Genomic DNA, 16,397 nt, shown 5'->3' with positions numbered 1-16,397 from the left:
TATTTAAATTAAAAAACCGGAACAACATATTAGTGGTCATGTGTTTTTCAACGTTTAAGCATGGAAATTAAATGTAATATTTCAACGTTTAAGCATGGAAATTAAATGTAATATAAGTTAGAAGAGCAAACAAACATTCGTTGGCATTGATTTGGTTTTCTTCAAATCATCCGGAACAATATATTATAGATACTTAAAACTATTGAGATATTTAGGAAGGAACATTAAAGGTTAAATCAGATTTTTAATCGCTTTTAGAGTTGTTGTTTTTTTTATCTAAACATGACGGACAGACCGACCGACAAACTAAACGCTCAAAATAAGCCTCTTTTATTATGATGAGGGCACTAAACAAAAAATAAATAAAATCTGATTATTTAAAAAATTTTGAGGGAACTGATTAGTACCTTTACTTGTCACGCTACTGCACGAACGTCGCTGCATTAAAAATCCATTTAAAAAAAATGTGCGTGATATTTACATACAAATTGCATATTTAGCTTTTATAAACAAACATAAATGTTTTCTTTTAATTTTAGCAGCTAGTTGACCAGAAAAAAAACACCTTTTACTAATATTTATTTTTGTTGTGAACATTTCTTGTTCATGCAAACACTATATTAGACTTAATGATACCGAAAATACACAGATAATCATCTTTTCTTATTAACATATTGTAATATTATCACACATTTATGTATTGTTTTAGAATTGGTATATTTTTATGAAAAAATCGCTTGCATAATTAATTGTATAAATTAAACGGTTTGCTTTTAGAAAATTAAATGTAGCCGTTGCACCTAAAGTTTTCAAGCCGCATCGCATGGTGAAATAATATTTTTCATTTCTCTTCTAGTTTTCGAGATCTAAGTGTGACAGACGGACAGTTTGCATAAATCTAATAGCTGCTTTTCCCCTTACGGTGGCCGCTAATTAAATACTCGGGAAGACACTAAGATAAATGCACACTTCTTATTCCATATGCTAAGACAAATTGCTTTCTTCCCTAGTGCAGTTAGAGCATGAATCAACCTGGAAAAAACAACGACTTTGCAGAGTTTAACTCACTGATTAACATGCATGACTAGATTGCAGGGGCGGACTGGCTATATGGGCAAGCGGGCAAATGCCCGGTGGGCCGGTACCAAATGGGCCGGTCTGGTCGCGACCAAAGAAAAAAAAATTCCATGAAGACAACTTAAAAAAAAAGTGACAGCAGCAAGACACAAAGGCTCGAACACGTTTTCTTGTTTTTTTTTAATTCTTATTACAATTAATTTTGTTTGAAATTCAACAAGAATTTAAAAAAATACACTATAGGCCTACACTGTACGTATTACCATTTGCAAAACGTTGGACCGCACGAGCGGCATGGACTGCTCTGATGTCTTCGAGGTTGTGTTTGGCCTAATCATTTTGCTGGTCGGCATGGGCCTTTGATCGCACTCCCATTTTTTTTTGCTCCTTCCCTCCCCCGTCTTTTAATGGTTCCAATGAAATTTAACCAAAAAGAGGGATGAGTGAGGTTAAGTAAGAAAACGCAACAAAAAATAATTAAAAATTTAAAAAAAAATTAAAAATAAAAAAAAAAAAAAAATAATAATAATAAAAAAAAGGCGCGACAATTAGCTCTTTAACAATACTTAATAGAAATTAACTTTAACACATACACATTACACACAGCCGCGAAATTGCAAACCACCCAACTTATTCACAGCTCAATATGGGTATAAAGCTCTACTTTCTGCGATTTGAAAAGATGAAGTAGATTTCATTTTGTTTATTTTTAATAACACAGATATAAAAATACTACACTTAAGGGTTACAAAAAAAAATTATTAAATTAAAAAATAAATCTAGATCTAAACGAATCTCTATACTATTATAATTAGTGGCAAACTTATGCTTAGTATAAAGTCATTAATGATGAAAAGTTTTACAATAATTTATATAGCGCTGTCACATCCAATATTTAATGAATGGAGATTTACATTTTATATCCATATACAAATCGCGTTTTTGAGAATGTACTAGGAGGAATCAAGAGCTTTTCACACTAAGTAAATGCCTCTGTAACCGTTCTTCTTTCTATTATCTTTTAATGGAATGGGTTGCCTGTGTCAGCCAGGAAAACCAATGATTTAGCAAATTTTAAGTCACAGATCAATATGCATGACGAGATTGACACATGAAATGCGTAAGACTTAACAATCTTATTTTTTAAAGAATCGTCTGTAATCTATAAGTAATACCAAAAAGCTTCAAACTCATTAGGCTGCTATTGTATTGTTTATAGTTTTCAGACTAGATACATGTATAAATAGAATACATTATGTAATCCTACGAATGCATACATCCAGTTTTCGATGCGTTATCAAACTTTATATATTTTATAGAGAATTAGGCTTACACCTATAATATAACACAAGGGCGTAGCCGGAAGGGGAGGGTCTTCAAACCATCACTTGCCCCAGACCTCATTGTCTGAAAGGGAAACTTTACTTACTGCCCCAGTGCAGCCAACTTAAGCAAACTACAGTCACCAAATTTCATGACCGTAGCCAAAAGAGGTTTTGTGGTTTCCCTTTCCCCTCCAATACAAAAACTAAAGCATTTTACCATTGTCTACCAGTCGCTAAACTCCACTGAATAGTAGATTTGGTTTTTCGAAATTTTTTAGCGTAAGAGTAGCAGGCTAATTGCACTGTAAATACCTCAGAATATGCATTTTTAAAGCTTAAAATAACGGAAATAATGCTTGGATCCGGGGCTTCGGACCCCACTGGGGGGAGCTCACAGCGCTCCCCCGGACTTCCATGCTGCCCTTTGGCGGTGTGTACTGTCTTTCCACTAATTATAGGAAAGGAGTATTCTAGGGTAAAAAAAACGTTTGAAAGAATGAAAAATCAGAATGTAATGAAGATTAATTACATACACACACACACACTAATATATATATATAAATTGCGGAGTGGGGTAAAAATCCTCACCCCCCACCGAAAATAAAAAATGACATGCCATTTATGGGCTGGTTGATATGGTAATGCCCGGGCCGATTTTGATACCCAGTCCGCCCCTTCTAGATTGTCACATGAAATGCGTATGGCGTAATTATCTTCTCTTTTAATGTAACGTCTGTAATTTCTAGGACAAGATAAGGCCTAGCACAAATATAGGTACTGGTTTACAGAGAAAAACAATTGCTTTGTCTCTTCACTTTTGGGCCACAATGAGTCAAGGTCAGGCATGGCTATTGATTATCGATTACCGTAAATTGTACTACTAATCCATAAAGAAAATTTCCTGTTGTCATTTTTGTATTTAAAGTTTTAAATGTCTACATTCGTTCATTCCTACTCCGTTTTTTTTTGTAATCGAAATAATGTCAATCAAAAAAAAACAATTGCTGAGTTGATTAGTTTTTTGTTTTTTTTTTTGTAATGGAAATTTTTATCCCACGTGTCAGCGTGACACACAGAGCCGGGAAAATGTTATATTTCTTGTGAGAAAGAGACAGTAACTTTCCACTTTTCTTTCCAACCTCATACTTACAGAGGGGGAAAAACGCTTATGAACCATGGGTTCTTTTACTTTTTTTTTTTGTTACAGCTTGGTTCTTACTACATTTCAATAAAGTATTGTAATTTCAACATGTAAAGTATACTTTTTTATTTATCTTTTAATGAATGATTCTCTAGATTCGAATTCAAATCTCTACTTGAGCGATTGGACCATATCACAATGAGTATGCAATAGCATGAAGGATGCGCATCATTCACTATAAAAAAAAATAAAAAAATTTATAAAGTCTATATTATATTTATATCTAGAAAAAAATTTACCTACATTCTATTATAGGTACCTGACATCGTAAAATATCTGTATTTCTAGATCCAGTCTAGATGAAGTAGAACTACTCTATCAATTAATTCCCAATTAGTATGAAAACTTCATGTAAAATAAAAAATTGAGAGGAACTTTGCTTTATTTTGATCAGTTTAAGATCTAGTGAAGATTGAAATGTTCGCTCGTTAGCGCACACGAAAAAAAACAACATATTATCTCGTAGCAGATCTAATAGGAATAACTAGTCGACCGTCGGCATAGCATACACGGCTATTTTGCAGGGCTGGTCTTAGGCCAATGTAACCTATGCGACCGAAGGATCCGCACTTTAATGGAACCCGCGCTAATTCAAGGTGTATAAATTATTATATTAAACCATTTTATAACTTAAAACAGATTTCCCGCGCCCTCCTGTCGATTTACCAGGAGCTCCTGGAAATCTCCCGAAATTGCAAAATATACGAAAAAGTCCTTAAAATATACGGAAATATATAGAAAAATATTGTCATTTTGGGGTGTCATTCAATATGGAAAACGCCAATCCTACGCGCTATTAATAAAAACGGCATTATGCATTAGCTGTAATAGTGTAATGAGGTGAAAGAAGCTTCTCGCGCTTCAAACTAATGAAGAATTAGTTGAGTTCAACAATTCTCAAAGATAGATTGAAACATTTGGTAATTCTTGCTATTGAGCGGGATCTATGTAGGAAACAGAATTATTATGATATACTGAATGACTTTGCTACACGCAAGGCTCGTAAAGTAATTCTGTACGTAGTAAAGAATGAATAAAATGCATAGACGAATTTATTTTCTAATACAAACTCTTAAATTTCCCTTATTATCCGATTCCCTACCCAAACTTGGCCCCGGGAAATCCGTTTCGAATAGGGCCCCACAATGCTTAAGTCCGGCCCTGCTATTTAGTGTTTGTAAAATGTTTGTTTGTAAAATGTTTTACATGTTTCGGATGTTCCTTTAGAGTTGACGATAGTTTACTTCCTAGTTCAAACATTCCGCAAGACGAAGGGGGATGGGAGCGGGCAGGGTTTGACAGTCCAGCGCGCAGTCATCCGTAGCGAGCTGTGAAAACGTGTTCTCTCCCCCCCCCCTTCTTGTTTTTTTTTTTCGTGGGGTGACTATCCGCAGAAATAAGAGAGTGATCTTTCCTTTACATCTTCTCGTTTAAACTGTTGAGGGAAGAAGAGAATTATATCTATAGATCCATTTCAAGGCATTGAGGCACTGATCTATATCTCTATGATTAGCAAGAACTGCTTTTTTTTTTTTTTTTTTTTTTTTGGGGGGGGGGGGCTTTTTTTTAAGGGTATGCGTATTTTCAGATGATAAACCGTACTCGCGTATTTTCGTGCCCATTTGCGTACAAAATACGCAAGATGCGTACTTGTAGGCAACTCTGCGTAAGGCATACTAAAAATAAGTAGACTAAGGGGGCAAAAAAAAGAAAGCTTTTAAAATACGGAATTTGTGACATATTTCTATTTATGCTTTCTAATTAGACTGCGGCCTATAGGGGAAATACCGAAAATACAATACAAAGGTTTGATAGAAAGCTTGCGCTTGCGGTCCACTGCTGTTCTCTATATAAGAAGGAATATAGATTTGGTTTTATTTACTGTAATAGTTTATCTCACCCCTTTTGAAAGTAGCAAAATGACAATAGATCTATTCCTTGCCCTCTCTCTCTCGAAAAAAAAACAAAAACAAACTCTAGATCTATCTTTTTAATGCTATTACGATTGGTTTTCTTTTTATTTAGTGGCAGTGGAAATGACGTAAGGCAAGTGTTTAAAAATTCACTTAGAAGAAAAGAAATAATAGGCTATACAGGAAGTCCTTTTTTTTTTTTTTTACGGAAATGGTTTTAGCGGCTCCCGAAAGGGCAACAGACGCTATTAGTTTTGTGTAGTATGTCTGTACGTCCGTCCGTCCACTTTAGATCCCAGAAACTAGAAGAGAAAATTATAATCGGACATCATGATATTTTATATCATTCAAAGTTCTAATGCAACGGCTACTTTTTTCTTTTCTGAAAGCGAAAAATCAATTATGCAAGCAGTTTTTCTTTTTTTTAATTCACCATTTTTACAACTATTCACTATTAGTAGTAATAAACACTGAAGGCTTTTTTGAACACGTTAAACCAGATGGTCTTCGATATTTGGTCAAAAAATATATTTTTTTACAATAGCATTGCTAAGTTATGTAAGTTCTGTCATACTAAATACTACATTTACAAAAAAAAAGTTAACTTTTTTAAAGAGAAAAAATCTATTTGCTATGTAAATAAGTTGAACATAATTTAAAACAACAATTAATAAGTAGTTTTCATATTATCGCGTGAACTGCAGAGCTTATGTGTTCCTGTGGAACTCAGAACTAAAGGAATTTTTATTTACGGAAATGTTTTTTAGCGGCCCCCGAAAGGGGAAAAGACGATATTAGCTTTGTGTGGAAAGTCTGTTCGTACGTCCCGTTTAGGTCTCGTAAACTAGAAAAGATAGTGAAAATCTGACACCATAATATTTTAGACTATTCAAAGTTCTGATGCAACGGCTACTTTTTTCATTAGTTTTTTTTGTTCATAAAAATGCCCCTCTTTTCACTTTTACAACACTATTAATTGAAAGACTGACTATCGTCGGATCGGTATATTCGTGCGAGTAAGCGTTCTCTTGCATGAATATAATTAAAAGTAAAGTAAGAAGCCAACTAACAAATGAAAATTTAGAGTCATGTTTGAAACTAAAAACAAGCTATGAGCCAATTTTATCCAAACTTTCTAAAACCGTGCAAAGCCATAGATACTGCTGAATTTGTTTGCTCAATTACTTCTTATTGAAGTACAAGTTTGTGTTGTATAAAATACACACATATATATATATATATATATATATATATATATATATATATATATATATATATATATATATATATATATATATATATATATATATATATATATATATATATATATATATATATATTAACAGAACTCACATAACTTAGCAATACAAATGTGAAAAAAAAATTGTCAAAAAATCTAATACCGTTTGCATAAATGTGTTACAATTATGGTAAATAGTCATCTCCCCAACTAAGGAGCCTCACTATTAATATATATATATAGTTCGTCCATCGTGGTTCGATGATGAATACTTTGTCATCCAGGGGGCTGAGGGCTTCGCACTGGGGTTTTATGCCTCCTCATGTGGCTGGTGAGACCTATGTGAGCCCGGAATGTTTGGCCGCACACTGGTCAGGTTATTCCAGCTGGAGCTAGTGTCGTTTGCCTTGCTTTTCTTTTCTGGCGTTTTTCTTCTGCCAGCGTTGTTCTTTTTTCCTCAGCAACCTGTGCGCCAGTTTTCACAGCGCGACGCTATGATGCTCTGTCATGTGCCTGTGTCTCCCAGGTGCCCGATTCTATGCTGAACGCCTTCAGAGAAACTTTGAGGGTGTCCCTGAAGCGCTTTCTTTGACCACCTTGCGAGCACTTTCCTTGGCTTAGTTGGCCATACAAGAGTCGTTTAGGGATGCGGTGGTCTTCCATTCTGTAGACGTGACCTGCCCATCGCAACTGGGACTGCATCAGGATTGTGTGGATGCTTTGCAGACACGCTCTTCGAAGGACTTCAGTGTCTGGTATTTTGTCTTGCCATTTGACATTTAGTATTTTTCTCAGACATGTCATGTGGATGTGGTTCAGTTTCTTTGCATGTTTACTGCACAATCCATGTTTCTGAGGCATAGAGCAATGTAAGGAGGATGACGGCTCTATAGACTCCTAGCTTTTGTGGTGATACCACGTCTGTTCTAGACATTTTTTGACAGTTTGCCATAGGATGCACTGGCCTTGGCGATACGCAGGTCGATTTCACTATCGATTTTTCCGTTTCTGGAGAGTGTGCTGCCAAGAAATGTGAATTTGTCCACTGCGTTTATATCCTGTCCATTTATAGTGATGCTTGGATCCGAGTAGGCTTTCGCAGGAGCAGGTAAATATAAGACTTCAGTCGTGTTTATGTTAATGGTAAGGCCAAAGTCTGAGCATGCTCTTGAGAAATCACTGACGATGCTCTGCAAATGTTTTTAGAGCAGGCATTTAGGGCACAGTCGTCAGCAAATAGCAAGGCTCTGATTACTGCTGAATTTGTTTTTGACTTTGCTTTAAGCCGCCTCGGGTTGAATAGTCCACCATCAAATCTGTATGATATATTTATCCCGTTGTTTTCTCTATTTGTGAATGCATCTGTCAGCATAGCGGAGAACATGATACTGAACTATTAATATAGCCGTAGAAACAGATGACATTTACATCACCTGCCCCATAGATCGCAAGATCTGAAAGGGAAACTTTACTTTTTAGCTTAATTATCAATATCCAATAGTTCCGTATTTTAAACTTAAAACAAATTTATGTCAAATGACTTTTTAAAAACAAAAATTTCGACAATAGGTTGTTTAGGATTTTAAAATAAGAAAGTAATTTACTAGAAACGATTTTTGAAAATCACTTTTTAGACTTATTTTCAATTCAACATTCTTGCTGAAACATAACAGATTTATTTTTTTTCCGTAAAGAATGTTCCGCATTTTGTTTTGAAAAAGAAATCGACCTACATTACTTTAATTTTCTTACAAATTGTCGCCAAAAATTTCCGAATTTTATATGAAAAATATTTTAACGCCACATAACTGTGGCTACTAAATAAAACAAATAATCTTTTTCTCATTTACGAAAATAGGTTGTTCCGAATTTTTTATGAAAAATATTTTAACTCTATCTAAAATCTCACCTCTCTCTCACACTACATTTAATTTTCTAGCTAAAACGTTACAAAATCTATCGTTAATATTATGTTCCATTTTTTAAGGAAAACAACTTCCTAACACCAAAGTATGGTATGAAAATCTCTCCACAAGGCTATGGTACATCTAATTTTCACACGAGACCATTCTTTAAAATGTAATTAACGGTATTAGATTTATCTAGAATTCTCTTTTTCTCTCACCATATATACAAACATCCGGAACAATCTATTATAGATACTTAAAATTATTACGATGTTTCGGAAGGAAAATTAAAGATTAATGAAATGTACAATAGCTTTTATGTTGTTGTTTTTTATATTAACATGACGGACAAACAGACTGACAGACAAAACGCACAAAAATGCAGCTTTAATCCTAATATATATATATATATAATATATATATATATATATATATATATATATATATATATATATATTTAATATATATAATATCTTTAAATGAATTCTATTAGAACTCAGTACATAGAAGACTATGAACCTTTGTTAAATCTCTCGTGTTAATAAAAACATTTGCTACTAGCCCACTGTGATGTAATGGATTTTTTTTCCTTTGAAATGAATGTATTCTTTAAATGTAATGCTAAAAAAAAACTCGGTGCACCAATGTCTATGAACGCTCGACAATTTGCTTGTATTGATGAAGACATTTTTAGTCTAACTAGGCCGTGTGACGTAGTGGAGTTTTTCCCTTTGACGTCAAATGGAATTAATTCATTAAATGAAATGCTAAAACAACTCACTCAGTACAAGTACAATACATCTGTTCTTTTTTTTTTCAATTACATATCAATTCTGAAAGATTATCTAAAATCGCTCGTCTGACATATTGTACATATCCGGTAGAGATGCCATGCCGTAATGTGTAATATATCTCTTTATCAATAATAGGCTACTAGTTTGTAACAAGTTTGTTATTAAGTCAAGAGCAATACCTAGTCGTGCGGTTAGCGTGCTGAACTGATTAAGAATAACACTTAAAGGTTGTGATTCAGAGGAAGAATGCAAAACTCACCTCCGCCACTTTTATAACAAAGGTAAGGAAATCTCCAAATATTTCCAAGTCCAACGGCGTATCCAATACAGGTCAAAATAAAGTCTAGCTTTCCAACCCAGCCCTCACGATCAGTCATATTTTGAGGTTTCATGAACCTCTGGACAGATCTAGAGGGGATCTTTTCCTGAAAATAAAAAAAATAAAATCAACTAATATTCACATATTAATCAGTAATTAGTTTATTTTTTACATTAAAATTTAGAACTTCATACTACTGTTATAAATCTAAGGCAAGCACTCAAAGAAAGGAAGTAATAATAGATGATATATGTATTTACTGTTATCAAACCCACCGACATAGACTTCAACTATCAATTCACAAGGAGACTTGTCTTAAGCTCCACTAGTCCTGCCCTGGTGCGCACCATCATTGTCGGAGAGGGAGCAGGGTTATATTCTTAGATCTGTTCATCTCGAACAGATTCAAATGCACTACAAGGTAGTGGAGGTTTCTCTTTCTGCAGTGATAGTTGCTTTGACTTCTATCTTACCGTTGTCCCTGACGCCAGCCAATTAACACATATAGAGGAAGTGGCGCGCCCGTTAGATGTCATCAGGGCAGTTGGTCCTGCACGCCGCTTCAGCAGATCTTCCCTATCATAGTTGTAAGCCCATAGGTAGCCATGGTTTCATTATCATTCTCAGCCGCGTCACTAAGGTATGCTAATGAAGCATCCTTACAATGTTCCATGTGTAAATGTACATTAAGTGCTGCATCGGGTCCAGCTGAAATTGGTTCACCATCGTTCATGTTACTCTCACTAGTGAAAACAGAAGTATAGAAGTACACTGGTTTCAGACCAAGTTGGTGAGTTTCTTGACAGTTGCATCTTCTTCGTGAATCGACGCATTTACATTTCTTGTTTACCGACTGAATGCAGTAATTAAAATTTGAGTTCCCCTCGTACCCACTGGCAGAGTTTTTTAAAGTCCAAAGCGACGGGCTTGGACACAGGCCCAAAGTTGTCTTGATCTGCCCTGCTCGTTGTGGTACTCAAAGCAGGTACATCAAAAGCTTCAGTTGCATAGCCAATTTCTCCTATTTCTTCTACTGTTTCTTTCTTTTCATTAGTGTACTTGTTGTTACGATAGTCGCAGCAATTGTCACATTTCTCGTCTTGAAAACCATAATGGTAGAACATGTGATCACTGTCACAGACAGCACCAACCCATTCTTTGTAACTACCAGTACACCCACAGTCTTCAATGAGTAATGGTTTGTTGTTAAATAATGTTGGACTTCTCTCTCTCAAAGGTTCGATCTGGCCTTGAATGGTATCTATCAGTTTGTCCTGTAAGGTACTTGTTTGTACGCTTCGTTCACGTAACAGGTCCTGCATTGTGTTCAGGAGCTCGCCAATATATATCTATCTACCTCAAGCAATTAGGTCTTGGGATCCTCTCCTTCATAAATCATTTCTTGCCGATTACGTCGGATATGGACATGTAATCATCCAGAAAAGACGAGCAATGTTCCGTCGGTTACGAGAAGGCTTTCTGTGACCCTACATAAAGAGCAAAGGTGTTCGCTTCGGATTCAGAGTCAATTAACGAGTAGGAGACGAAGTCATGATTCAAATCACGTCCGGTACAGTGATTCCAGTTTGAAGTCGGTTCGGCACTGTTTAACTCAGTGCAAGTACAGGACGAGACGGAGAGTCCAGTAGAGTTTAGTACTGTAGTACAGTATAAAGTAGTACATTTTTTGTTCAAAGTGAAGCATTAATAAAGCTTTACATGTTGCCTATTGGATGTGATTTATTAGAAATTATTTGGAGCCCTATGTTGTCAACTTCTATGAGTTGGTAGTGTCGTTTGGTGCAGTGTTTGCAAAGAGCCAAGCTAGAGTCATTGCAACTGGTGTCAGAAGTGGGATTTTCTATGGTTTCTTCGAAACTGCTGAATGAACTTGAATTGAAAAAAAATGAAACAAGAGCTCAGATGGCAAGGACTGAAATGCTTCGAAAGAAACAAGGAAACTTTTTTAAAGTAAGAAGATGAGGATCCGGACACATATATGTTTGAAATAAAACCAGATAGTAACATCATTCAATTTGATTTACAAATTTACGCACTTAAAAAATTAACTCGAGATTTTTTCAATCGAACTATACTGCCGGCAAGATTATTTTCGCCAGACAGACGCATGAGGGGGCGGGAGTTCCCCGTCAAATTCTAAGGACAACAGTAAATAGAAACAAGGTGCTAAGACGATTCAAAGTCATCAATCTATCTGTCATGTCTTAAAAATTGTTAAAGTAGTGCAGCCTTGGTGGCGGCTAAAACATTTTCGTGAATAGTGTCTATATTTTAACATTTTTTCAAATAATTATTATGAATATAAATAATGTCATAATATTGTTACGTATTTCTGATCTTCTGGCTAAATGTACTATTAGGCACACAAATAAAAACACTGCCAAAGAACTTGACGACTCAACTTTCAACTTCATATAACTTTATTGACTATTAACTTAACAATTCGTCACTGTAACATGTAGCGTAGAGTTCTGTACAATATCTGTCAGTTTACAGTTAGATATACTTCGTTGCAATTCATTTCTTCACTTCGTTGCAATTCATCTCTTCTCAACTTGCATCGAGCCGTATTCCACAGAACAGACCACCGACACACTTCCCAGTGTCGCTCCAGGTCTCCCTATGCTGAACCAAGTCGTACTCAAGTCTACCGAATCAGAGCCGTACACGTCTTACATCGACTGTAACGGCTCAAGTCCACTGTAGTTCGCTGTATAAACTTTAACGACAGTAGTTCACTCCAGTTAACTCTACCCTAGTTAACTTGCATCGAGACGTACACATCTCTCTGTTACTGTCTCGCAAAGTAGACAACAGTAGCGACGACTGTACCGACGACTCTAAACTCTACAGACGACTGACTCACGACTGACTTTCACATTAACTCTCTGGCTTAAATAGAGTCCCTAATCGCTCCTCCAAAGTTGCACAAACACTGCTAGTATCTTCTGGAACAACACTAGAGGAAACGTCACATCCTGTCTTTGTTTATACATGTAGATTCCAGAGAACACCCGCTGCAGTGTCACCTTGCCAGGGTCACACGTAGTGACCTCTATCTGTCACTGTTCATTTGTAACACTGCCCCCTTCTTAGATCTGTTCGTCCCCTGGAACAACACGTGAGGACACGTCACATCCTGTCTTTGTTTCTACGCGTAGATTCCAGAGAACACCCGCTGCTGTGTCATCTCGCCGGGGTCACACATTGACCTCTACCTATCACTGTTCATTTGTAACAATATTAACAAAGTCATCCGAGTAAACTATTCAATGAAGTCGGCAACACTTTCGACCCAATCACGTCTATAATGTGTCCAATAAATCCTCTATCTCTAAAAAAAAAAAAAAGAACAGCCTAATTCTCTCTTAAAATCGAAGAAAGAAATATCTCCTCTACATACTACTTGTGTATCCGTATGAGTTATTTATGCTATTCAATGCACTTTATTAAAGGAGCCCAGCGACTGGTAGAAATGTGTAACCTCTCTTGGCTACACTATGTAGTTTTCTTTTGATTTTATATCGGAAAGGGACGTTTTATCGTCAAAATAATCTGTTGGAGGGTTTTTAAACTATAAAATCTTAGGAGTTTTGTTTTTTAAAAAAAAAATAGAATTTGGTGACTGTAGTTTGCTTTATAATAATATTGAAGATGGGGTTTTCAACCACAAAACTATCTGTTTTGCGGGGGGGGGGGGATTTTAAACTAAAAATCCTTCTGGAGGGGTTTTAAACTTACAGCCTTCTTGAGGAGGAGGGTTTAAACTCAAAACCCCCTATTATTATTATTATTATTTTGTATTGAAGAGGTGGTTTTTAGCTTCAAACCCCGATGGAGAGATTTAAACTCACCCCCGCCCGACTACGCTCATAGAATTTTTAGTGCGTAATTTGCTTTTTTTTTACATTGAAGAGGTGGTTTTTAGTTTCAAACCCGCTGGAGGTTTTTTTTTTTTAACTCAAAACCATCTGGAGTGATTTTGAACTTAAAGCCCTCTTGAGGAGGAGGGTTTAAACTCAAAACCCCTATTACTATTATTATTATTTTGTATTGAAGAGGTGGTTTTTAGCTTCAAACCCTGCTGGAGGGGTTTAAACTCCCCCCCCCCCGACTACGCTCATAGAATTTTTAGTGTGTAATTTGCTTTTTTTTACATTGAAGAGATGGTTTTTAGCTTCAAACCCCGGTGGAGTTTTTTTTTTTTTTTTTAACTCAAAACCATTTGGAGGGATTTTAAACTTAAAGCCCTCTGGAGGATGGTGGTTTAAACTCAAACTCCCCCCCCCCCTTTTGGCTATGTTCATGGAGTTTTGAGTGTGTAATTTGCGGGGTTTTTTTTTCGTATTGAAGAGGTGGTTTTTAGCTTCAAAACCCGCTGGAAGGGGTTTTAAACACAAAACCCCTCTTGGTTACGCTCATAGAATCTTGTGACTGATGTATGCTTTAGTCTTATATTGAAGAGGGGGGGGGGTTTATCGTAAAAAAAAGAATTCTGAGGGGGGGGTAAAAATCCAAATCCCCCCTAGCTAAGCTCTTGGAATTTGTCGTTTGCAATATTTTTTTTTGTTTTAAAGAAGAGAAGGGGGGGGGGTAATCGCAAAAACCTTGAAAGTGGATTTTAAACTCAAAACCCCCGTTGGCTGCGCTGGGACAAATGATGGTTTGATATTAAAATGTCATAAAAAATAAACAAAATGAAAGCAAAAAAATCAGTAAAAAAACCTCCACCCCCCACATTTGCGGGGGGGGGGGGTCATTTCGGGAAGGGGTGAAACCCCCCCTTCCCGATAACGCCCATTATTTAAGTAAACCAGTAGGCCTAATTGTGAAGAATTTAAAACGTTTGTGGATTCATTCAGCTGAATGCTAAATATTCATTTTCTGATTAACTGATTGATAATATCATATTTCATAAGACATGTCAACTATTCTCCAGTGAACAGTGTCATTACACATGGAAATTGCATTAATTTTATAAACGAATTCGGCTCCAATCATAACTCATGCAATAGGCCCCTATGTATTTGGCCGCTTACAATAATTTCTTAGAAAATGTGTGAGGCTTCATAGCTCTGGTAATTCTGAAAGCCACCAAATAAGAACTTCAAGGGCTGCTATGTTTTAATTATGGTAGGCTACTTGCCACCTGAGTCAAGTCTGAATCTCTAGACTCTATATATCAGCCTTTAAAACTAAAATACACGATGTCCTTATCGGCAAAGCTCGGACGTTTCTTAGCTTTATACATTGGACAGAGAGGACTACGGTACGGCATTACAAATATAAATGTAAATCGACATAAGTACAAATAAAGAAATGAAATTAAAAAAAAAACTTCCGACGAAAAAAAAAAAGTCGCGACCCACAGGCTGAGAACCCCTGGGTCACTAAATAAATACATGTAATTAATCTGCAGGCTTTATACTTACTTGCCGGTATTAGAAAAAGAAATCCGCAACTGTAGTAAGTGAAGTTAACTAATATGCAAAATATAATCTAGATCTAGATCTTTAAGTAGAACTAGAAATCCATTTTTTCCCAAAACGCAGTTCTCGATTTGGGTCTAGATCTGTTTATTGCATCACTGTTTAAAAGAATTTAAAAAAAAAAATCTCCTTTTAAGATCACCAGATAGATTTAGATCTATATAGCCTATATTATTTTTAAAGAGATATTTTCTTACTTTTCATTCGTCGAAAGATATGGGTCAGACTTAGGAGAATGAGAGGTACAATGCAGTGGTGTATTTTTGTTTTTGTTTTGATAGTATTAACCACGGGATTTGGGCTAATATAGATCTAGGTCGCAGGGCGGAGTAAAGGAAGGGAAATAAGATTAAAGGAAACTATACAGCGAATAGCCAGCCACTGCCGAGTGGAAAATTTTAGACATCCTTGAAATTCCAAGTGTTACATGGCAATTTTCCATAAAACTAGAGCGAGGTCGATAGTATTTATAGATCTAGGCCCTATAAGTCCAAGTACAAAATGTCTATATTTATCTAGATGTAGAATAAAATTTAAATCTATCTAGTTGTTATTAATTTTGTTATAGTATCGTATCTTGCTAGTTGCTAATAAATATTATAGAGAATAACTGAGAAGTCTAATTTCATCAACAATAAATGTTAATTTAATTTAAAAATTAGATATAAAACTAGATCGAGTCTACATTTTTGATGCTTCGTTTTTTTAAAGTAAATTTATTATAAATAAGTTTATTAGTTCATAATAACATCCTTAGAGACAGCTTGCCGCCCAATGGGCCAAACGGCGAGGGAGATCTATATTTATAATCTAGTCTAGATATAAGCCTAAGATACCTAGATCTAGATGTAGATCATATTTTTTTAATGTTATATTTTGTTTCGTTGCGTTTTTTTTTTAACTTTAAAAAAACTGGAATGTCCCAGTTACGAGGTCGAGAGTAACAAGCGAGAAGTAAACAATAGCAATCAGAATAATGATTCAGATCTAGACTCGATCATCTCATACTGTATCTATAGATTTGATTAATCATTATAGATCTAGATCTAACTATCAAACATAGACCTAAAGTCGATAAAATTAAAACCTTTTAGAGTAAGTTATATTAACT

The 16,397-nt window shown here is 35.5% G+C and overlaps 2 protein-coding genes across 9 annotated transcripts in view; one reads left to right on the top strand and one right to left on the bottom strand.

Moving 5' to 3' along the window:
- The window catches only part of LOC106058402 (sodium- and chloride-dependent glycine transporter 2-like), a 102,689-nt gene extending 87,054 nt beyond the window's left edge, over positions 1-15,635 (bottom strand). The window contains exons 1-3 of one of the 3 annotated variants that reach the window (XM_056038941.1): positions 15,484-15,622; positions 15,230-15,384; positions 9,717-9,882 (exon numbers count right to left, since the gene is read on the bottom strand). In XM_056038941.1, the coding sequence (XP_055894916.1) occupies positions 9,717-9,849 (133 nt within the window). In that variant the 5' untranslated portion in view covers positions 9,850-9,882; positions 15,230-15,384; positions 15,484-15,622. Of the gene's footprint in view, positions 1-9,716; positions 9,883-15,229 lie in introns of all 3 variants that reach the window. The other 2 variants (XM_056038942.1, XM_056038943.1) reach the window with 2 other exon arrangements.
- A 424-nt stretch (positions 15,636-16,059) lies between these two features.
- The window catches only part of LOC106068117 (coiled-coil domain-containing protein 138-like), a 75,274-nt gene continuing 74,936 nt past the window's right edge, over positions 16,060-16,397 (top strand). For 3 of the 6 annotated variants that reach the window (XM_056038951.1, XM_056038944.1, XM_056038945.1), the window contains exon 1: positions 16,067-16,381. The gene's annotated coding sequence lies outside the window, so the exon portion shown is untranslated. Of the gene's footprint in view, positions 16,382-16,397 lie in introns of all 6 variants that reach the window. The other 3 variants (XM_056038950.1, XM_056038948.1, XM_056038947.1) reach the window with 3 other exon arrangements.

The sequence above is a fragment of the Biomphalaria glabrata genome, chromosome 8 (genome assembly GCF_947242115.1).
Source record: "Biomphalaria glabrata chromosome 8, xgBioGlab47.1, whole genome shotgun sequence".
In the NCBI taxonomy this organism is placed as follows: Eukaryota; Metazoa; Mollusca; class Gastropoda; family Planorbidae; genus Biomphalaria; species Biomphalaria glabrata.
Note: the sequence above shows the minus strand (reverse complement) of the source record. Positions and strands in the feature narration are given on the sequence as shown.